At 38.1% G+C, this 25,234-nt stretch overlaps 1 protein-coding gene across 1 annotated transcript in view; it reads right to left on the bottom strand.

Annotated features, from left to right (window-relative positions):
* The window catches only part of ZNF569 (zinc finger protein 569), a 70,833-nt gene that overhangs the window by 15,900 nt on the left and 29,699 nt on the right, over positions 1–25,234 (bottom strand). The window contains exon 2 of the mRNA XM_037013799.2: positions 16,812–16,866. Within this exon, the coding sequence (XP_036869694.1) occupies positions 16,812–16,866 (55 nt within the window). The remainder of the gene's footprint in view (positions 1–16,811; positions 16,867–25,234) is intronic.

The raw sequence follows: 25,234 nt of genomic DNA on the forward strand, positions 1-25,234 counted from the left end.
TTTGGTACTTGTCTTTCTCCACCTGGCTTATTTCACTGAGCATAATACCCTCTAGCTCCATCCATGTTGTTGCAAATGGTAGGATCTGTATTTTTCTTATAGCTGAGTAATATTCCATTGTGTATATCTACCACATCTTCTTTATCCATTCATCTACTGATGGACATTTAGGTTGCTTCCATATCTTGGCTATTGTAAAAAGTGCTGCAATAAACATAGGGGTGCATCTGTCTTTTTCAAACTGGAGTGCTGCATTCCATTCTTAGGGTAAATTCCAAGAAGTGGAACTCCTGGGTCAAATGGTATTTCTATTTTGAGCATTTTGAGGAACCTCCATACTGCTTTCCACAATGGTTGAACTAATTTACATTCCCACCAGCAACTATGGAGATGATCATGTGGTTTTTGTCTTTCTTTTTGTTGATGTGATAGATGATGTTGATGGATTTTCGAATGTTCTACCATCCTTGCATCCCTGGGATGAATCCCACTTGGTCATGGTGTATGATCCTTTTGATGTATATTTGAATTCGGTTTGCTAATATTTTGTTGAGTATTTTTGCATCTACATTCATCAGGGATATTGGTCTGTAGTTTTCTTTTTTGGTGGGGTCTTTGCCTGGTTTTGGTATTAGGGTGATGTTGGCTTCATAGAATGAGTTTGGGAGTATCCCCTCCTCTTCTATTTTTTGGAAAACTTTAAGGAGAATGGGTATTATGTCTTCTCTGTACGTCTGATAAAATTCTGAGGTAAATCAGTCTGGCCCAGGGGGTTTGTTCCTGGGTAGCTTTTTGATTACCGCTTCAATTTCCTTGCTGGTAATTGGTCTGTTTAGATTTTCTGTTTCTTTCTGGGTCAATCTTGGAAGGTTGTATTTTTCTAGAAAGTTGTCCATTTCTCCTAGGTGTCCCAGCTTGTTAGCATACAGGTTTTCATAGTACTCTCTAATAATTCTTTGTATTTCTGTGGGGTCCATCATGATTTTTCCTTTCTCATTTCTGATTCCGTTGATGTGTGTTGACTCTCTTTACCTCTTAATAAATCTGGCTAGAGGCTTATCTATTTTGTTTATTTTCTCGAAGAACCAGTGCTTGGTTTCATTGATTTTTGCTACTGTTTTATTCTTCTCAATTTTATTTATTTCTTCTCTGATCTTTATTATGTCCCTCCTTCTGCTGACCTTAGGCCTCATTTGTTCTTCTTTTTCCAATTTCGATAATTGTGACACTAGACCATTCATTAGGGATTCTTCTTCCTTCTTTAAATATGCCTGGATTGCTATATACTTTCCTCTTAAGACTGCTTTCGCTGCATCCCACAGTAGTTGGGGCTTTGTGTTGTCATCGTTCGTTTCCATATATTGCTGGATTTCCATTTTGATTTGGTCATTGATCCATTGATTATTTAGGAGCATGTTGTTAAGCTTCCATGTGTTTGTGAGCCTTTTTGCTTTCTTTGTACAATTTATTTCTAGTTTTATGCCTTTGTGGTCTAAAAAGTTGGTTGGTAGGATTTCAATCTTTTGGAATTTACTGAGGCTCTTTTTGTGGCCTAGTATGTGGTCTATTCTGGAGAATGTTCCATGTGCACTTGAGAAGAATGTGTATCCTGTTGCTTTTGGATGTGAAGTTCTATAGATGTCTATTAGGTCCATCTGTTCTAGTGTGTTGTTCAGTGCCTCTGTGTCCTTACTTATTTTCTGCCTGGTGGATCTGTCCTTTGGAGTGAGTGGTGTGTTGAAGTCTCCCATAATGAATGGATAGCATTCTATTTCCTCCTTTAATTTTGTTAGTATTTGTTTCACATATGTTGGTGCTCCTGTATTGGGTGCATATATATTTATAATGGTTATATCCTCTTGTTGGACTGAGCTCTTTATCATTATGTAATGTCCTTCTTTATCTCTTGTTACTTTCTTTGTTTTGAAGTCTATTTTGTCTGATACTAGTATTGCAACACCTGCTTTTTTCTCGCTGTTGTTTGCATGAAATATCTTTTTCCATCCCCTGACTTTAAGTCTGTGCATGTCTTTGGGTTTGAGGTGAGTCTCTTGTAAGCAGCATATGGATGGGTCTTGCTTTTTTATCCATTCTATTATTCTGTGTCTTTTGATTGGTGCATTCAGTCCATTTTCATTTAGGGTGATTATTGAAAGGTATGTACTTATTGCCATTGCAGGCTTTAAGTTTGTGGTTACCAAAGGTTCAAAGTTAGCTTCTTTGCTATCTTACTGTCTAACTTAACTCGCTTATTGAGCTATTATAAACACGGTCTGATGATTATTTCTCTCCCTTCTTATTCCTCCTCCTCCCTTCTTCATATGTTGGGTGTTTTGTTCTGTGCTCTTTTTAGGAGTGCTCCCATCTAGAGCATTCCCTGTAAGACGCCCTGTAGAGGTAGTTTGTGGGAGGCAAATTCCCTTAACTTTTGCTTGTCTGGGAATTGTTTAATCCCTCCTTCATATTTAAATGATAATCGTGCTGGATACAGTATTCTTGGTTCGAGGCCCTTCTGTTTCATTAAATTAAGTATATCAATGGATTCTCTTCTGGCCTGTAAGGTTTCTGTTGAGAAGTGTGATGATAGCCTGATGGGTTTTCCTTTGTAGGTGACCTTTTTTTTTCTCTCTGGCTGCCTTTAATACTTTGTCCTTGTCCTTGATCTTTGCCATTTTAATTATTATGTGTCTTGGTGTTGCCCTCCTTAGATCCCTTGTCATGGGAGTTCTGTGTACCTCTGTGGTCTGAGAGGCCATTTCCTCCCCTAGTTTGGGGAAGTTTTCAGCATTTATTTCTTCAAAGACACTTTCTATCCCTTTTTCTCTCTCTTTTTCTTCTGGTACCCGTATAATGCAGATGTTGTTCTGTTTCCATTGGTCACACAGTTCTCTTAAAAATTTTTCATTCTCGGAGATTGTTTTCTCTCCCTCTGCATCAGCTTCTCTGTGCTCCTGTTCTCTCTTTTCTAGTCCATTAATGGTCTCTTGTATCTCATGCATTTTGCTTTGAAGTCCTTCCAGAGATTGTTTTATTTCTGTATTCTCCCTCCTTAGTTCTTGCATATTTCTCTGCAAGTCCATCAACATGGTTATGACTTTTGTTTTGAATTGTTTTTCAGGAAGATTGGTTAAATCTATCTTCCAGGTTCCTTCTCAGGGGAAGATGTAGAAGCTGTCTGGGTTAGTCTTGTCTGGATCAAATTTTTTTGCCTTTTCATGTTGATAGGTGCAGTGATATGCTATTGACTCGTCTGTCAGCTGGGAGAGTCAAGACTCTTTCCACTTGCTCCTGGCCTTTCTTTACTGAGACAACTGTGACCCCTAGTGGCTTGTGGTGGGCAATTGTGTGTAGATTGGGTCTCTGTATCTTGCCCAGCTTGTATGGAGGAAGCTCCCTTGCTGTGGGTGTGGCCAGCCTCAGGCTGCTGCTCTGCTATGGTGGGGCCCCAGAGGGGTAATGGACGGGGGGCTGTTTGGCTGTTTACCTCCATGAGGGGTCTCAGAGCTGTTGCCCAAGGGGTTAGTGTGCCTGGAGTTCACTGGAATTTCCAGCTGCTGGAATATGACCCAGGATGCTTCTGTCCAGCTGTGGGGTCCCTGTCCCTTTAAGACTTTCAAAAAGCACTCGCTTTTCTTTGTCCCAGGGGTGCCGGCTGCAGGACCCGCTCACAGGTCTTACTGTCATGCTTCCCTAGTTTCCAGCACCCCACACATGCACTGTGTGTTTGCACTCTGGTGTGGATGGCTGGGGCTGGGTGTTCAGCAGTCCTGGGCTCCCTCTCCCTCCCTGCTCTGACTCCTCTCCTCCCACCAGGAGCTGGGGTGAGGGGCCTCGGGTCCTGCTGGGCTGCGACTTGTATCTTACCCCTTTCACTAGGCACTGGGTTCTCACAGGTGTGGATGTAGTCTGGCTGTTGTCCTGTGTCTTCTCTTCTCTCTTTTAGGGATAGTTATATTTGTTGTATTTTCAAAAATATATATGTTTTTGGGAGGAGATTCCCACTGTCCTACTCACGCTACCATCTTGGCTCCACCCCTGTAGATTGGACTTTCAAAGGCCTCTCGAGGCCAAAAAGCCAAGCCAGACTTGCCATCAGGTTTTGCCTGCAGTACCTGTAGATCTGGGTGAATTCCTCTCTTCTTGAGGTTCCCAAGACATTCCTGAGGTTCTTGCACTTGCCAGGAAGTGACCTTCTTTACTCACCAGGTAAGGCTGCTGGGAACCCTGTAAGCAAGGTACCAGGCCAGTTCTTCTAAGGGGCTTTGTTGGCTTTATAAAGTCAACTTTAGTTCTTTAAAGCTGTCTGTTCATACCTGAGTTTATGCACATGTCTTTCAGGTATGACATTCCAGTCAAAGCTTTGGTAATGTAACCAGTGTTTTTAATTGGTCTTGTTACAAGGAAAGCAGATTCTTATTGAGCTTATGCAAAAATAAACATACTGCTATAAAATATAAAAATACTCACTGAAAGTTATTAAATTCTGGAGGGGTCAGGTAGAAAGATAAATGTTTCAATTCTGCTTATAAAAGTATTGTCATTTACTAAACTGTTGTCAGCTTAAGGGAAAAAGTTTAAAAGACTTTATCAACAACATTTGAAACAAAAAGCCACAAAATCATTTTCTTTAGTTTACTTAATCTTATGTAACTAATACTTGCTCTGTTAGAATCTAGTTCTTTACTAGTTTAGGATACTTGTTCTGCTGGAATTTAGTTCTTTACTAGTTTAAGAGTAATAAAACAGTGACTATAAATGATAAAAGACTTACAAATGACAATGGTTAAAGATCTGATGAGAGCTTACTGTAAGACAGCTGACATAAAGAAATTCAGATATTTCTGTAATGTAAAACATTCAGTAACAAAGTTTAGCATCATTCTTTTTGATAGTGCTTTTCAAGTAAATATGTATCAGTTAAATAAGCTAAATTAGCCAAATATTTTCTCTGATGAGGAGGAAATAATTCTTCTGACATGTTCCAGGGGCCCTCTGGAAAATATCAGAGTGAACTAGAGGTAAAGAGCACCTTTTTGTATTTGATTTTGGGAAGCTGTTAGAAAAAATTTTAAGGCACTTGTTTAAATAACTTAAATAGAATTATAAGTCACTATGAAAAAATACTTATCTATTTAACTAGAATGACACTTGATATCAACTTATTTGTTTTAATTTCATATAACGTAACTATATTAATTTTTCCACAAACTTTCTACAATTTTCTTTTCACATTCAGTGTTCTTTTTTAAATAAACAGCTGTACTTTAGAAGGTACTTTTTACTCTCAACAGAACGAATTTCTATTCCTTATACCTTCTTTTATTAAAACACATCTTTTTTTAGGAAGCAGAGATGTTTTCTTTATTACTTTAAGTAGCTTTAATTAGACCTTAAAACTATTATGAACTTTAATTTTCAGTGAACACTGAGAAGTAGGCTATTGTAAACTGTAACATTAGCATCTTTTAGATTAACAAGTTTATGAATACACTTTATAATTTCTGGAACCATGTGCTTTACAGCACAATCTCTAAGCACAAAATATGTCTACTTAGCAAAACATTAAGGTTTTAGGTTACCACAAAGATTCTCAGGCTGTTTGTAGGTATATACACTATAACACACTATCATTAAGATGTCCACTTGTTACATTTAGTTTACTCATTCTTAACAACTATGCCAGATTACTTACAAAACTTTTACTGAACATTAGACAAAGTCAAGCTTCTAAGCATTTTATTCTTGCAAGATTTAATAGACAACATGAACTCAAATTACTAGGTAAACTTAGTCAGCTGATAACCATAAAGACATGTGTGTTTCAGTTTAACTTAAATTAGCATTAATGCTTAATATTTTCTATTAGAATTTTCTGGAAATTTTAGAATGCCCAATTTCACAAGCGCTTGTCTTTAAATCAATTTTTGTTAATACCATGTGGAGGTAGAAAAATATTTTTCATTTACACACTTAGACACATAAACATACAGATTGAGACGTAATGACTACAGTTAGCAACACTTTTTATAAAAGAACATACACACAGACTTATATAAAGATTTGAGTTACTAAGATTGCCTTCTTTTTTAGCTTACTTGAATAAAAGTATCTCAATTTTCAAGAATACACTCTAACGGTGAGTAGTTTATATAACTGGGTTAAGGTCTAGATGGCTTCAGACTAAAAGGGCTGATGAAGACTATGAACTGACAGGGACTGTGTGCGTCCAGGGGGCTGGAAATGAAATGCAAGTATAATTCTAGCACCAGTCATTTAAAGCCAGGCTGTATTGTAAAAGATAAATTCTTCCATCTTAGGGAGTCTAGTTGAAAAACCTCCCAATTTTTGAGGATAATGATAAACTCAATAAGTAGAATAGATTTTCATTAAAAAATTTTTTAGAAAACTAGTTCCATATTATAGTAGTTCATGGGACTTTTGACTATCTATTTTCCTGTGGCAAAATATATTTAGCTGCATAACCTTATTCTATTGCATACTTCTCTCAGGGGCCAAGTCTCTCTATCAGAGAGTTTGTATTGAGGCCAGGCTCGTGTGCAGAAGATAAGGCACTTCTTTTTCAGGGTCTGGGGATCAAATTTCTCCCAGTTCTTCAGAATGCATGCCAGAGGTGTGTCTGGCTTTAACTTTGAAGAGGAAGCTCCCATCCAGAAGAGAAAGACAGGTGTGCGACACTTGATCAGCCTTTCTCTGTGAGGGAGTCCTCTTGCCTTGGAACTTAGGTGACAGTGGTCAATCACCTTCTCTGCCAGGCCTACTGGAAATAACCACTCCTTACCAGTGCGACCTGCACCTTGCCTTGATTCCCCTCTTGTCTTCCCAATAAGCAAGAGTCACCTCGGAGCTCTGGATTTAGTGGGACCTTACCAGTGTGCTCTTATTTTATGCCTTTTGGGAGTTTTCCTAGTTTCCTCTGCACAAACTTTAGTCATTTCTTGAGAGCCCCCTGTCTGTCCGATAAGTGCAGGGACTGTGTGACCTCTTGCTGCCAGAGCCCTGATCCAAGTCACAAGCCTGTTTCACTTCTTGGGCTGCAGAAAGGAAATGCCTAGCCCCAGGATGACTGCCTCTAAGGAAGGGAGATCAATAGAATAGAGCCATTTACATGTTGGTCTCAGGTTTCAGTTTGATTACTTTACAGACTTCATTTACATTACACAGGAGAAAGTGGAGCAGGACTAAGAGAACTGCTTTGAATGGGGAGCAGGGGAACTTTTTCCAAGGCCAGAGATAAAATTCAGGGGCTGCCAGGAACATTTATGGGGTGGTGGGGGAATCTCTACACTTAAACACCAGTTTCTGCCACTGCCTGGGAATTATCCTGCTAGTCACTGTAAGAAATCTGACCTGTGAGACAAGAGGTCAGGGGTCATCTGTGACTCTCGCATAGGCAGCAGCCTAGCTGGAGATTCACTCAGTGCCATCGGATTGATCAACCAGAGCTGAGATCCAAGGACCACTGTCTACTAGCCTGGTCAGCCCTCGGAGTCTGCAGATTAGGATAGGAAAGTAGGAAATTGGCTCAGCCACTCCCTGACACTCCCTGTCCATCTGGAGGCAGGGGATCAAGGAGTGGCAGACACCTGGAAACCTTTCACCCGAGACTTAAGACTGGTAGTGGACGCGAATCATCTTTTAAAAGGCTAACGGGTGACCGGGCACATTTTGATGAGATTTAAAAAGTGCAGTATTGTCAGGAATAAGAGTGAAGTGTGGATCTCCTACCTTGCAGTGGTGAGCATCAGTTCTGGGAGATTGATGAAGTTAGGAGAGGGTTAGGAATGCCCCCTGCCTCAGTCAGAGGCCAGGGCGGCCTGAAGAAGCAGGCTGGAAGTCAGAGAGATAGAAAGGGAGACACTTCTCATGGATACCCAGTCGGGCTGCCAGGGTCTGATTCCAGACACGTAGGCCTTTGAGGAGCCGCTGAAGTGTAGCCTCAGCCTAGACTCTAGCAGGTGCTGACGGCGTTCCTCAGTCCCTCGCATCCGAGGAGATGCCTCTGAAGGGGAATCCTGGCCTCCACTCAGCTGACATCCCTGGCTCCCAAGGGAGACGGGGATCCACTGAGGGAGATGCAGGGGAACCTGTTGCTCAAGACTTTGAGATCGACAGCCGGGCTAGTCCCATTTAAGTGGCTGACGAGCGCCCAATGTGTGACATAGATGGCTTGCTTCTATAAGGACTGTGAAAGAAAAGGCAGGCTTGGATACTGACACTCACCTCTGAAGTTATCCTGGATGAGTCCCCAAAAATGATGCCAGGGTTCTTGTTTGTGGAGCCGAAGAATGAACTTAGCAAACAATCAAGGCAGGGGAGCCAGGGAGACTTTCATTGAGAGATACAGTGAGAGGACAGACAGAGATCCTGGCTCATGCCAGGAGGGGAACAAGAGAGCCCAGAGTGGTACATTGTCTAGGGGATTTATAGGTGGTTGAGAGACAAAGAGCTAGGGATGCAGACCCACCAGATGGTCTCTAATGTTTATCTTTAAAGAGACACTAAGTTTCTTATCAGTTTTCCAGACTATTTTGCAGAGTTAACTAAGATATTTACTGCTTTGATCTTTTCTCAGAGTAACAGTTTTTTGGTTTGGGAGCACATCAGTCAAGGCTGCTTATTTTGCTTTCAAGGTGAGCTGAGTTATTGACTTGATTAGGGCTGGAGGAGGAAAAGCAGCATCTGGGTAAAGTTCAAGATAAACTGGGTTTTTTAGTAGGCTGACGTAAATTTTATGATAGCTTCATTTAGTTGATATAAACAAGACATGGGCTATGCTGAGGTATTTTCTTATCTGGGAGATGTTCAAACATTCTAGGCTAAGTTATTCTCGGCTTTTTAGTTTTAACTAATTTTCACTGGAGAATGCTTATATTCCTAGTTTGATATTTTACTTTAGAGAATTAATGTGACTCTGTCTTTGTTTAATTGTTTAATATGCAGTTTTGGTAGGGGTCTTTTTCTAGAGGCCTTCACCCTACTCTGACTACACTCACAGTCCCTGTCTCATTAGCAAATATAAATTCCTTAATGCAAAATTAATAGGGAATTAAAGCTTTTACATACACCTTTAATTTTCTTGCTATAAATATAAGAGTTCAGAAAGTGAGGTATTTTCTATTGAGGTCTGAATAGTCAGAGCTACATTTTGATACTTGTGGTCATTTCTATCACTGTGCTTCTCTTTTTGAAATGCAAATTAGTGCTATTTAAACCAAAAAAGAAAACAAAGAATAGAACAAACTCCTGGAATATGAGACTGAGCCTCTGTTTAAAGTGATTGGGATTTTGTTAAAACCATGTTTCCACTCCTGAACCCTGCAACCATCCCCCAACTCCCCCTCCCCCCTCCGCAACATCCCTCACCACACCTGGATGAAAAGATCCTCAAGTATGAAAGGATCTACAGAGTCTATGAAGATGTAGTTCAGAACGAGTGAATTTGTGTCCTCATAGTTTAGAACATTAAATAGCTAATGTATTACCAAAGACTGACGATTCAGGGCTTTGACCACACTCTTAAATATAACCCAAAGTAAGCAAAGTAAGGTGAACACACTTACTGTAAGATAAATTTTAGCCAAAATAAGCAGGCAAAGAGAGGCAACAAAGGACCAGGTAGTTTATTTGAGTGCGGCTCCCGGGTGATGTTCCGCGGTCTGGGTATTAAAGGCCAGGGAAGTCACACCCGGTCAGGGAGGTGGGGGCTTATAAGGGATTAGGAGGGGGAGGAGTGGGCAAGCTATCCTAGGGGGTGTGGAGAGGTATGATTGGCTAAAGGTGACATAATAGACAACTAGAACTTTTTTTCCTTCCAAGAAGGAGGAGGCTGACATCTAGGTCTTAGTTGGCACATCAGAAGGATGTAATCCAGGAAGAGCTGTCCCCTTTCCATAAAAGGCACGGACCTTGGGGTCTGGTCTGTTCTCCCCCTGTGGCATCTCTCTGTTCTGTTTGCATGTCCTTGTTTTTCCTTCCTCCATCCTAACACTTACCAAAGTAAATTTTGCTTCAGGGTTATCACCACCACCACCCCCAATTAGAATTTGAAGCAGAAATGGAAAAGGCTTTTGAGTCATTTCATGCAGAATTATTTTTGGGAAAGCTACACTGGAGTGGATAAATTTTTCTTCAGCATGTTTTTGAGATGAGGCAGAGGGAAGGGTAGATTCAATTTTAGTTTTAAATATTTTGGGGTAAAGTGAGAATGACAGTTCTACAGTTTTTGACATATAAGTTGTCCTTGGAATTATTTTCATCATCAAGTGTAAAGATTCACATCCGAATGGCCACCGTCGCGTGGGTTTCTGTATCCCCTGGTGCTGCTCCTAACTGAACTCATGGTCAGTTGCTGTACTGAGGCCAGAGCACTCAAGGTGAATGTAGTCAAGAAATTTTAAAAGTGATCAGAGCGTTTTCTATAGCAAGGCCTCCAGTGTTTGGCTGAATGCAGAGTCTGTTGAAGGGGTAAGGTGGTGATAAGGTTTTCATCACTCACCTTGTTTGTACTTTTGTACTCCATTGCTTGCACTAGCATCTTAGTGTGAAGTTCAACAATTGTTTCACAGTGTATTCAGACTATTAAGCATAATTTATATAAAGATGTTTCTGTTTACCTTTATGTATTTTATGAAGAATTGCTACAATAGATGGTTAAATGTTCTTAAATTGTGTTTGTATGTTATTTTGATTATGTTCTGTTATCTTCACCTCATATGAATTTGAGTGTCAGGAATAGAAAAGTAAAATGCTTATCTGTTCTTTGCAAAAAAAAGATGTGCTCAGAAATCCCTGTACTCCAGCACATTAACATGGAATGAGACAGAGGTGATGAGTTAAGAGGGCAATATGTCGTGGTCAAGTTTGGAGAAGGACTTTAAGTAGACTGGTGCCCATGTAGCATACATCCTGAGTAGAGAGTAGATAGATAGTGAGACAGGGACCATAGATGTAGTCAGAGTAGGGTGAGGGCCTCTGGAGGGGGCAGGGCAGGATATCTGCAGTCAGAGCAATGTAACTACATGCAAGGAACCCCCCCCTGCTAAAACTCTATGTTAAACATTGAGCTCTAGAATCATTCTTCAGTGAGATCAGTTAATGTTCCCCAGATAAAGAAGGGTAGCACATGTTTTATTATGCTAATCATTTGTAACCACGTGTAAGATTCACTTTAGCATACTAAAAGGCCCAGGCCTATGTGCTGTCTTTCCTCCTTCAGATCTGACAAGATGATTCTGCAAACTGAACAACTAACTTAGCATGCAGTCCCAGCTGTAAATGGCATAGTAAAGGGTAGGAAGAATTCCATCTTTAAGATAAGATTGCATTTTAACACCCAGGAAGTTCAAGAGGCAAGATTCTTTAGCAAGTAGACAATACCTCAGCCCACCTTGGGGGCTGGGCAAGCAGCCTTTTGATGTGCTCCCAGACCAAGACGCCGGTATCCCAGGGAAAAATCAAGGCAGGAAATTCCTTACAGTTAATTTTTAATATTCAGGAACCACTTAACAAGTCCCCACCCCTAAGTTTCTTCATGTTCTTGATAAATTCTCAACTGCCTATAAAACCCCCTAGACAACGCACCACTATGGACTCTCTTGTCCCCTCCCTGCGTGAGCCGGGAGCTCTGTCCTTTCACTTTATCTCTAAATAAAAGCCTGTACCTTGCTCTCCTACCTTGACTGTTTGTGAAGCTCATTCTTTGGCTTCATGAACAAGAACCCCGGCATCAATAGGACCCTTCCAGAAGGCATATGGAACCCAGGAAATCTTTGGAAGTCATGACAGAAACTGAGAGAAGTCTACAGAGGCAGCAAGATGTGAAGGAGCCCAGTTTAAAGGAATAGCCCTTGGACCATGACTGAGCAGAGAAAAATACCACAAATTCATCAGCTACAGAATGCCCATAAAAAGAAATCAGCTAAACCAGAATCAGCAGATACCAGCCAGCACACATCCATGGAGAATCATGGGAGAACCCCCTTCCTTCCACACTATGAAGATATTCTTCTGTATCTGAGACACTGCCGTAATAGATAACAAGGGCATAGATGGGAATCTGAAAGACTGAACAATTATTCAAAGAAACAATTTACTGACTGGACTAAGTTTTGAACAAGAATGCATAAAACTAGCTTCTTAAAAATTCTATTAATCAAAAGCCATAAGGGACATCAGAACAAATTTAAAAAATAAAAAATAAACTTTTTAATGCACATCTCAGCATACTATGAGTATTTTCATAGCTTTTATATATATGAAATCACTGGATAAAGTTAAGGGACAAAAAGGTATAGATGTGAGGATGTAAATGACTTTCAGACAATGCTCAAATTCTCTAAATTAATTTATAAGCACAAAATTTACTTTAATAAAACAGTACTGGCCTTGAGCAAAATTTGTCTTCATAGTTCTGGATCTTGTCCAAAACAGCATTCGCTGAGCACTTGTGGTAGGTGCTGTAGGAACTCTGCTAAGTAAAACAGGCCTGCAAGGCACTTATATCTTGGCTCCACCTGACTTTCTAACACTGTAAGTCAACCTACAAAATTCTGCTTTCAAGAAAGTTCTGGTGTCGGTTATTTAACCTTATTATAAATTAAATTAATGTATTAACTTTCCAGGCAAAGAAACATACCAAATGGCTACAGGGTTACAGAGTTAGTTTAACATTCAAATACTGATCACTATACTTTACCAAAAATATAGAAAAAAGTAGAAAGCTGTTTTGAGATCATATATACAAGAAAAGTATTTGAACAAAATTTAACGCCAATTCATAATAAACTCTTAGCAGACTAGAAATCAAAGGAAATTTCCTTTATCTAGAAGAATATTTACAAAGGAACTTACAAACATTATCATACTTCCTTGTGAATCACTGAAAGTATACCGCTGAGACTGAGGATGTGACAAAGATGACTGCCACCACAGCTATTCAATATTGTACTGAAAGTTTAGCAATCGAAATAAGGCAAGCAAAAAAGGGAGCATGAGGATGCAGAATGAAGAAAACTATTTGCAGATGATATATTGGTAAACATAATTCAAAATCAAAATCCCAGCAGTTCTAATTGTGGAAATAGACTAATTGTAAAATGTATAAGGAAATATAAATAGCCACAGTAGCCAAGGCAATTTTGAAGAACAAAGATGGAGGATTCACTTGCATTATCAGATATCAAGATTTATTATATTAAAGATATGGTAAGTAAGAAGGAATAGAATTGACACAAGGAAAAACAAAAAAGGGAAAAGGACATAAATTCAGTAATACATATATGAACATGAATAGGTCTTAAAGACATAATGTGGAGTGAAAAAAGGTGAGTTGCAGAACTGTAAGCCCATTATGTTCCCAGCTATTTAAAAATCTAAAACACAGAGCAAGATTGTAGAATGTCTATATACACAAATCTCTGTGGTAAAAATATAAAACCATGGACTCTAATACATAACATTTATGAGAGTGATTGCCTCTGGGCACAGGATCTCTGTAATTTTCTAATTTTATTGAAAAAAATTCTGAGGCAAAAATATTAAAATATGCTAATTCTGGGTATTAGGCATGTGGCTGTTTATTCTACTTCCTCTCTCTTCCTAAATTTTAAAATAAGAAAGAAAGGAAATGACATGAGAGGGATGGAGGAAGCAGCAGCTCATTAGTGCTACTGTTTTTTGTTTTTCTAACTCACTGACTTGAATTTTATTCTTACCAATTATTTTTTTTAACTGAAATATAGTTGATATACAATTTTATATTGGTTTCAAGTATATAACACAGTGGTTCAACAATTATACACATTATTAAATCCTCACCCCATCTAATGCAGTTACTATCTATCAAACCCCAACTAGTGAGTGCAGTTATTACCCATCAACACAGGAAGATGTTAAAAGAATCACTGGCTATATTCTCTACCCTGTACTACCATCCCATGAACAACTTATATCATGATGAAGACTTCTGTGCCCTTTTATCCCCCTCCCTTTCCCCACCCACCCAACCCAGCTTCCTCCCCATGCTAACCCACCAGTCGCTTCTCATGTCTGGAAGTCTAAGGCTATTTTGTCCCATTTTGTTTTGTTTTGTTCTTAGATTCCACAAACAAGCAAAATCACGTAGTATTTGTTTTTTTCTCCACCTGGCTTATTTCCCTTAGCATAATACCCTCTAGGTCCATCCATGCTTTTGCAAATGGCAGGATTTCTTTCTTTTTTATAACTGAATAATATTCTAATGTGTATATGTATGAGGTCTTCTTTATCCATTCATCTATTGATGGACACTAGTTACTTCTATATCTTGGGAATTGTAAATAATGTGGCAAAAAATTATCACATGTATATCTTTTTGAATCAGAGATTTTATTTTCTTCAGGTAAATTCCTAGATGTGGATACTGGCCATATGGTATTTCTCTTTTTAGGGTTTTGAGGAACCTCCATACTGCTTTCCATAGTGGCTGTACCACTTTACACCCCCACTAACAGTGCAGGAGGGTTCCTTTTCTCCACATCCTCTCCAGTACTTGTTATTTCTACCAATTACTTTTTTTATGCTTTCACTGTTTCTAATTCCTAGAGCTATATATTTTATTTGCTTACTCATTCTCTTGTATATTAACATTATTTTTCATACTATAGATTTTCTTCTGTGCATTGCTTTACTTTTTAGATGCTCTGCAACAGAAATTTTTATGTCCTTCTTGAACTGAATTGCACATGTTAGTTTAAAATCTTCCATGTATATTGTATATCAACTATACTTCAATTAAAAAAAATAAAATGTTCTATTTTAGAAGGGTTTTTGGAAAACTTTATTATTAATTCCATATTTAATTGCATTGTAGAACTATCACATGTAGTTTCTATTTTTGAAATTTGTTGATTTTTATTTAGGCCTACATATGATCAATTTTTATGTTATTCTATAGCTACACGGACAGCTACTTTTTCCAGGTTATAAGCTATATTAATCATTTAGTCTATCAAATTATTCTTGATAGCTACATTCATTTTGTGTACTTTATCTATTATGAGCTAAAACAGATCAATGAAAGTTTTATACTGATATGTATCTTATTTTTTAATGTTCCTTATAGTAAATTTGCTGTAGGTTATTTGATTCAAAAGTAGTCCTAACCATTTATCTACTGTACTCATCATCATTTTAAAGCACTATTCTTTTTGTTAGTTAATTTAAAGCTTACTGTCTTAAATTTTATCTTACCTGGTATTAACACATAGACTTTTCTCTTTTTTAAAGTGTAGTATTAGATGACCACTTTTAAAACTTTGGCAGTATCAATAAAAGGTGACCTTATGCATGGCTTATCCTCAGCAATTTACACTTAGCAGATTTACAGAGGAATGTGTATATATGTGCAAAAAAAGACATCTACGAGAAAGTTCACAGCAACACTACTGGTCCCAAAATAAAAATTACCTAAATACAAATCATTAATAAAATGGAAAAATGAAACTGTGGTTTATTCACCTTATTGAATAATATACAGCAATGAGATTAACTACAACTACATGCAACAATTCAACATGAATCTAACAAACATAATATTACATAAAAGAAGCGAGACATAGATTATGTAAACTTCAAAGATGATTTTAAGTATAATCTATGGTGATAGAAGTTGAACAGTGTTTCCCCTGAGATGGAGGTAATGACTTAGAAAGTACAGAAAAACTTAATGGGAGTTAGGGCAATGTTCTGTTTCTTCATCTATTGCTTATGCTGGTTACACAAGTGTGTTCACTTTGAAAGTAACTGAGTTTGAGGAAAAAAAATAGAGAAACTGCTGGATATGGAAACATGGTCAAAAGAGGATATATCTCAATATAGCAAAGTTTTGAACTGAGGGTGAAAAGGCAGTAAAATGAGGTAGGTCAAAGAACTAAGAGTCATGATAAATACAAAAGAAACACTCCCAAGGAAATGTGAAGAAAAAGGATGAAGTTCTGAGGGAAAGGAGTTATCCTTGAAGAGGAGGCAGACATCACTTATTTTAAGAGTAAAATAGAGAAGCAATAAGGTACCCTGTATTCATTAAAACCACAAATATTCACAAAAATTATGTATATGAGGCATTTTCTAGTAAATCAAATAAAATACACTCTCCTTTGACATTCTAGTGGACTAAAATTATAATCATTAACCAGAAATTATTACTTTAGATCATGGTCCAATCTATAACAAATGACCATTGAAAAAGATAATTACGTAGAGTCATTTGAAAGACACACACCCCATATATAGCTTCAGATAATCTAGCTTTTTTTAATGTGGTACAAAATGCATAGAATAATGTGCACCAATCTTAAGTGTACAATCTGATACATTTTTATACATTTATATATTTGTGTACCCACCACTCACATCAAAATACAGGATATTTTCAGCACTCCAGAAGATTCCCTCAGGTCCCTTCCCAGTAAATGCCCCACAGGGGTAATGCCTATTCTGATTTCAATCATAAAAGGTTAGTTTTCCATTTTCAAACTTCATATAAATGGACCCATATAGAAAGTACTCTTGTTTTGGGCCTCTTTAACTACACGTGAGATTTATTCATGTGAGTATCAGAGATCTATTTTTTTGTGTAGTCTTCCATTGGTTTAAACATTGTAATTTTTCCCTATTTCTGATCTTCCAATTCTATTTCCTCTGAATGTATTTTATCTCTACAGGAGTTTCCAATTTACCATATGGATTACTGAAATCCCCTTAAAATGCACTGCAGAATAAAGCAGGGAACAAATACACTATTTCAAATTTACCTGGGATTCATTCATTTCTTCTTTCTGGGAATGGCCAGGGCCTGAGAAGGCAGAGCTGGAAAAGAGAATAAAAGCCATTAAACCAGGCTTTCTTTGTGGTTTCAGAACCTGCATCCACGTGGTAAATTAAAGGTCACCCTTTAGCAAAATGATTTAGATGCATCAGAAAGGCCAAGAATATTCATACCACAGATAGGTGTTGATAAGTATAAAGATGACTGGTATTGTGGGGTTTAGGCATAAGGAGGATGGGAAGATGTGTGCATATGTAGATGCCCCATGAATTTATCAATAGCTCTGTATCAGAGAATAGTTCACATGGAGCAGGAAGATATACAGCCTCATGAAAACACATAACCAAGAAAATTATGAAACCACAAAATACCTAAGGTATTTTAGTGTACTGAGGCATTTAAAAAGATATATTTACATGAGTGACTTTTTCATGAACATATCTCCCCGGGCAAGGGAAACAACAGCAAAAATGAACAAGTGGGACTACATCAAGCTGAAAAGCTTCTGTACAGCAAAAGACAACATCAATAGAACAAAAAGATATCCTACAGTATGGGACAATATATTTATAAATGACAGATCCGATAAAGGGTTGACATCCAAAATATATAAAGAGCTCAGGCACCTCAACAAACAAAAAGCAAATAATCCAATTAAAAAAATGGGCAGAGGAGCTCCAGATGGCCAACAGGCACATGAAAAGATGCTTCACATCACTAATCATCAGAGAAATGCAAATTAAAGCCACAATGAGATATCACCTCACACCAGTAAGGATTGCCACCATCCAAAAGACAAACAAAAAATGTTGACGAGGTTGTGGAGAAAGGGAAACCCTCCTACACTGCTGGTGGAAATGTAAATTAGTTCAACCACTGTGGAAAGTAATATGGAGGTTCCTCAAAAAGCTCAAAATAGAAATACCATTTGACCCAGGAATTCCACTTCTAGGAATTTACCCTAAGAATACAGCAGCCCAGTTTGAAAAAGACAGATGCACCCCTATGTTTATTGCAGCACTATTCACAATAGCCAAGAAATGGAAGAAACCTAAGTGTCCATCAGTAGATGAATGGATAAAGAAGTGTGGTACATATACACAATGGAATAGTATTCAGCCATAAGAAGAAAATAAATCATACCATTTGCAACAACATGGATGGAGCTAGAGGGTATTATGCTCAGTGAAATAAGCCAGGTGGAGAAAGACAAGTACCAAAGGATTTCACTCATATGTGGAGTATAAGAACAAACAAAAACTGAAGGAATAGAACAGCAGCAGACTCACAGAACCCAAGAATGGACTAACAGTTACCAAAGGGAAAGGGACTGGGGAGGGTGGGTGGGAAGGGAGGGATAAGGGCAGGGAAAAAGAAAGGGGGCATTATGATTAGCATATACAATGTGGGGGGGGGGGCACGGGGAAGGCTGTGCAACACAGAGAAGACAGGTAGTGATTCTTCAGCATGTTACTACGCTGATGGACAGTTACTGTAATGGGGTTCATGTGGGGGACTTGGTGAAGGGGGGAGCCTAGTAAATATAATGTTCAAAAAAAATTCAAAAAGAAAAGATATATTTAAGTACCAACTAAATACAAATTTAACCAAAATGGTGACATAATTACATTTCAAGGAAGGAGTAAGAAGTTTGTGTGAGTGATATATGTATCAGAGATATTGGTGGTACAAGAGTTTTAAAGCCTTATTTTCTATAGCAGAAAATGCCCTAAATCTGAAAAGTAAATAATAGCAGAATAAACATGTAGTTTATAAGACTGGAGTAAAAATGAGAAGTCACACTTAGAGTTAAAAGTGGTTCTCTCTGGGAACAGGGTATAGTTTTTCTCATTAGAATTATTATAAGTATTGTAGCACTATTTAATTTTTAAAACCAAATACACAAATATTTCCATCAAAATGCAAATTTAATCAAAACACACTGTTGCAATAGATTTAGACAATAGTATAATGTGTGAGGAATAGATTTCCTCCCCCATCCCCATACCCAGCCTCTTTCTCTGTATTAATTTGAAGAAATATTTCACCTTTTTACTTTGCTTTTTATTTTTACTTTTTATTTTACTGTCCTGCATTTTGTGTGTGTGTGTGTGTGTGTGTGTGTGTGTATGTGTGTATGTGTGTGTGTGTGGTGGTTGGCTTATATTTTGTCACTCATTTGAAGTTTTTTCCTGAAGGATCTTTTAAAGGAAACTTCAGGCCAGATGAATTATAGTGGGAAAGAAAAGTAACCTGGAAGCAGAGATTTGCCTTCTAGTCTCTCTGCTACTAATAAGCAGGATGACCCTGAGAACCCTAAGTTTCTTACAATCAACCTTTAAGAGGACAGCAGAATAAGATGCTCTCTCAGTAGCTCACCAGAAGCAGCACTGAAAATTCTATAAAGAAAAGTTGATGCCTTATTATGGGTGGAGAACCAGCGTATTCCTAAAGGCCATATATGACAGATGATACTGCCTAAAAATAGCCATTGCCCTCACCATATTCCTTGGAAACTAAACCCTGATTTCACCACAATGGCAACATGCCTTCCCCCAAGGATGAATCATGATCCATTGAGGTCAATGAGGGTAATCCTATTCCCCTTTGCCAGTTACTCACTTTCCCAGCATTCTTTGCATCTAGAGTTACCATGTGGCACAGTAATGCCGAATAGGAGTTAAGAAGATTTTTTAATAGGGCATAAGTGTTATGGAAAAATTAGTTTTCTTGTTTTAAAAAGATGTTAAGAGCTGTCCAGCTACAGAAACAAGATGTCAGATGATTCCTAAAACTTATTTGTAGTTTCCTTTCCATTTCATTTTCTGCACGTATCTCCTGCACACAGCAGACCCTTAGGCCAACCCGTAGGCCTCAGTGTGTACACCAGTACATCCTGCTGTCAAGGAAGAGCCAACTGTCCAGCTCTAAAAGTGGGCCTGGGTCTATTTGGACAGAGATGAAAAGAATTACTGCATTAAAAGCAATTGCTTGAAGTCTACTGAAGTCATTAACTAGCCACACAGCTGACATCAATGAGGGCTCCCCTACTCTTTTTTCCTAAATCATCAGATTTTTCAAGTATAGACAAGAAATAAAAACTGGGGGTTGGGGGAATGGCATAACTGAGGCACTTCATGATGGGTTTCATCATAGAATTTCTAGTAGCAGTGGTATGTAAACTGGCAAACTGATTTAATACAAGTAATTTTGTATATGGTTAAGGTCTTACAAATGAGAAGGGGGTTCACATTTAAAGAGGGTTTCTTCCCCATCACTATCAGTGAGGTTCATACATTTGTAGTATATTAAATACACTTGTCACATCTTGCATTCCATTTCTGGCCCCACCTTTATTGTCACTGATATCTACAAAAAAGATTGCTGGGAATTTCACTGGGTTTGTATTTAATCTACAGATCAAATTGAGGAGAGATGAAACTATGAGGCTTCCAAACCATAAACGCAGTCTTACAACCTAATTTTTACATCAGTTTTCTTCATTTTCAATATACAGTGCCTGCATATATTCTGTGATGTTAATATTTTTTATTTTGTTATCATTAATCTACAATTACATGAAGAACATTATGTTTACTAGGCTCTCCCCTACCCCAAGTCCCCCCACAAACCCCATTACAGTCACTGTCCATCAGCAGAGTAAGATGTTGTAGAATCACTACTAGTCTTCTGTGTTGCAAAGCACTCCTCTTTAACCCACCCCCACATTATACATGCTAATCATAATACCCCCTTTGTTCCTTCTTCCCCACCCTTATCCCTGCCTACCCACCCATCCTCCCCAGTCTCTTTCCCTTTGGTAACTATTAGTTCATTCTTGGATTCTGTGATTCTGCTGCTGTTTTGTTCCTTCAGTTTTTCATTTGTACTTATACTCCACAGATGAATGAAATAATTTGGTATTTGTCTTTCTCTGCCTGGCTTATTTCACCGAGCATAATACCCTCTAGCTCCATCCATGTTGTTGCAAATAGTAGGATATGTTTTCTTCTTATGGCTGGATAATATTCCATTGTGTATATGTACCAGATATTCTTTATCCATTCATCTACGGATGGACACTTAGGTTGCTTCCATTTCTTGGCTATTGTAAATAGTGCTGCTATAAACATAGGGGTGCATCTGTCTTTTTCAAACTGGAGTGCTGCATTCTTAGGGGAAAGTCCTAGAAGTCAAATTCCTGGGTCAAATGGTAAGTCTATTTTGAGCATTTTGAGGAACCTCCATACTGCTTTCCACAGTGGTTGAACTAATTTACATTCCCACCAGCAGTGTAGGAGGGTTCCCCTTTCTCCACAACCTCACCAACATTTGATGTTTGTCTTTTGGATGGTAGCCATCCTTACTGGTGTGAGGTGATATCTTATTGTGGTTTCAATTTGCATTTCTCTGATAACCAGCAATGTGGAGCATCTTTTCATGTGTCTGTTGGCCATTGGAGAATTGTCTTTTCAGCTCCTCTGCTTACTTTTTAATTGGGTTATTTGCTTTTTGTTTGTTGAGGTGTGTGAGCTCTTTATATGTTTTGGATGTCAATCATTTATCGGATCTGTCATTTATGAATATATTCTCCCACACTGTAGGGTACCTTTTTGTTCTATTGATGGTGTCCTTTGCTGCACAGAAGCTTTTCAGCTTGATATAGTCCCACTTGTTCATTTTTGCTTTTGTTTTCCTTGCCTGGGGAGATATGTTCATGAAGAAGTTGCTAATGTTTATGTCGAAGGGATTTTTGCCTATGTTTGTTTCTAAGAGTTTTATGGTTTCATGGCTTACATTCAGGTCTTTGATCCATTTCGAATTTACTTTTGTGTATGGGATTAGACAGTGATCCAGTTTCATTCTCTTACATGTAGCTGTCCAGTTTTGCCAGCACCATCTGTTGAAGAGACTGTCATTTCCCCATTTTATGTCCATGGCTCCTTTATCATATATTAATTGACCATACATGTTTGGATTAAAGTTGGGAGTCTCTATTCTGTTCCACTGGTCTGTGGTGCTGTTCTTGTGCCAGTACCAAATTGTCTTGATTACTATGGCTTTGTAGTAGAACTTGAAGTTGGGGAGCAAGATCCCTCCCACTTTATTCTTCTTTCTCAGGATTGCTTTGGCTACTCGGGGTCTTTGGTGTTTCCATATGAATTTTTGAACTATTTGTTCCAGTTCATTGAAGAATGCTGTTGGTAATTTGATAGAGATTGCATCAAATCTGTATATTGCTTTGGGCAGGATGGTCATTTTGACTATATTAATTCTTCCTAGCCAAGAGCTTGGGATGAGTTTCCATTTGTTCGTGTCCTCTTTCATTTCTCTTAAGAATGTCTTATAGTTTTCAGGGTATAGGTCTTTCACTTCTTTGGTTAGGTTGATTCCTAGGTATTTTATTCTTTTTGATGCAGTTGTGAATGGAATTGTTTTCATGATTTCTCTTTCTATTGGTTCATTCTTTGTGTATAGGAAAGCCACAGATTTCTGCGTGTTAATTTTGTATCCTGCAACTTTGCTGTATTCTGATGTCAGTTCTATGAGTTTTGGAGTGGAGTCTTTAGGGTTTTTTTATGTACAATACCATGTCATCTGCAAATAGTGACAGTTTAACTTCTTTACCAATCTGGATTTCTTGTATTTCTTTGTTTTGTCTTATTGCTGTGGCTAGGACCCCCAGTACTATGTTAAATAACAGTGGGGAGAGTGGGCATCCCTGTCTTGTTCCCGATCTCAGAGGAAAAGCTTTCAGCTTCTCGCTGTTCAGTATGATGTTGGCTGTGGGTTTATCATATATGGCCTTTATTATGTTGAGGTACTTGCCCTCTATACCCATTTTGCTGAGAGTTTTTATCATGAATGGATGTTGAATTTTGTCAAATGCTTTTTCAGCATCTATGGAGATGATCGTGTGGTTTTTGTCTTTCTTTTTGATTATGTGGTGGATGATGTTGATGGAATTTTGAATGTTGTACCATCCTTGCAACCCTGGGATGAATCCCACTTGGTCGTGATGTATGATCCTTTTGATATATTTTTGAATTCGGTTTGCTAATATTTTATTGAGTATTTTTGCATCCATGTTCATCAGGGATATTGGTCTGTAGTTTTCTTTTTTGTTGGAGTCTTTGCCTGGTTTTGGTATTAGGGTGATGTTGGCTTCATAGAATGAGTTTGGGAGTATTCCCTCCTCTTCTATTTTTTGGAAAACTTTAAGGAGAATGGGTATTATATCTTCTCTGTATGTCTGATTAAATCCTGAGGTAAATCCATCTGGCCCTGGGTTTTTTTTCTTGGGTAGTTTTTTGATTACTGCTTCAATTTCTTTGCTGGTAATTGGTTTGTTTAGATTTTGTGTTTCTTCCTTGGTCAGCCTTGGAAATTTGTATTTTTCTAGGAAGTTGTCCATTTCTTCTAGGTTTTCCAGATTCTTAGCATATAGATTTTCATAGTAGTCTGTAATAATTCTTTGTATTTCTGTTGGGTCCATCGTGATGTTTCCTTTCTCAGTTCTGATTCTGTTGATGTGTGTTGATTCTCTTTTTCTCTTAGTAAGTCTGGCTACAGGCTTATCTATTTTGTTTATTTTCTCAAAGAACCAGCTCTTGGTTTCATTGATTTTTTCTATTGTTTTATTCTTCTCAATTTTGTTTATTTCTTCCCTGATCTTTATTATGTCCCTCCTTCTGCTGACCTTAGGCCTCATTTGTTCTTTTTCCAATCTTGATAATTGTGATGTTAGACTATTCATTTGGGTTTGTTCTTCCTTCTTTAAATATGCCTGGACTGCTATATACTTTCCTCTTAAGACTGCTTTTGCTGGGTCCCTCAGAAGTTGGGGCTTTGTGTTGTTGTTGTCATTTATTTCCATATATTGCTGGATCTCCATTTTAATTTGGTCATTGATCCACTGACTATTTAGAAGCATGTTCTTAAGCCTCCATGTGTTTGTGAGCCTTTTTGCTTTCTTTGTACAATTTATTTCTAGTTTTATACCTTTGTGGTCTGAAAAGTTGGTTGGTAGAATTTCCATCTTTTTGAATTTACTGAGGCTCTTTTTGTGGCCTAGTATGTGGTCTATTCTGGAGAATGTTCCATGTGAACTTGAGAAGAATGTGTATCCTATTGCCTTTGGGTGTAGAGTTCTATGGATGTCTGTTAAGTCCATCTGTTCTAGTGTGTTGTTCAGTGCCTGTTTCCTTACTTATTTTCTGTCTGGTGGATCTGTCCTTCGGAGTGAATGTTGTGTTGAAGTCTCCTAAAATGTGTGCATTGCATTCTATTTCCTCCTTTATTTCTGTTAATATTTGTTTCACATATGCTGGTGCTCCTGTGTTGGGTGCATATATATTTATAATGGTTATATCCTCTTGTTGCACTGAGCCCTTTATCATTATGTAATGTCCTTCTTTATCTCTTGTTACTTTCTTTGTTTTGAAGTCTATTTTGTCTCATACTAGTACTGCAACACCTGCTTTTTTCTCCCTATTGATTCCATGAAATATCTTTTTCCATCCCTTGACTTTTAGTCTGTGCATGTCTTTGGGTTTGAGGTGAGTCTCTTGTAAGCAGCATATAGATGGGTCTTGTTTTTTTATCCATTCAGTGACTCTATGTCTTTTAATTGGTGCATTCAATCCATTTACATTTAGGGTGATTATTGATAGGTACGTACATATTGCCATTTCAGGCTTTAGATTCGTGGTTACGAAAGGTTCCAGGTTACTTTCTTTACTATCTAAGAGTCTAACTTAACTCACTTAGTATGCTGTTACAAACACAATCTAAAGGTTCTTTTCTACTTCTCCTCCTTTTTCTTCATTCTTCATTCTTTATATATTTGGTATCAAATTCAGTACTTTTTGTCTATCCCTTTATTGACTTTAGGGATAGTCATTTTAATTTTGCATTCGCCTCGCAATCAGCTGCTCCACCCTCCCTAACGTGCTTTTACTACCTCTGGTGACAGCTATCCAACCCTAGGAACACTTCCATCTATAGCAGTCCCTCCAAAATAGACTGCAGAGATGGTTTGTGGGAGGTAAACTCTCTCAGCTTTTGCTTATCTGGAAATTGTTTAATCCCTCCTTCAAATTTAAGTGATAATCTTGCTGGATAAAGTAATCTTGGTTCCAGGCCCTCTGCTTCATGGCATTAAATACATCATGCCACTCCCTTCTGGCCTGTAAGGTTTCTGCTGAGAAGTCTGATGTTAGCCTGATGAGGCTTCCTTTGTATGTGATTTTATTTCTGCCTCTGGCTGCTTTTAACAGTCTGTCCTTATCCTTGATCTTTCCGATTTTAATTACTATGTGTCTTGGTGTTGTCTTCGTTGGGTCCCTTGTGTTAGGAGATCTCTGGATCTCCATGGCCTGAGAGACTATCTCCTTCCCCAGATTGGGG

Source organism: Manis javanica, chromosome 17, assembly GCF_040802235.1.
Source record: "Manis javanica isolate MJ-LG chromosome 17, MJ_LKY, whole genome shotgun sequence".
NCBI classification, from domain to species: Eukaryota; Metazoa; Chordata; class Mammalia; order Pholidota; family Manidae; genus Manis; species Manis javanica.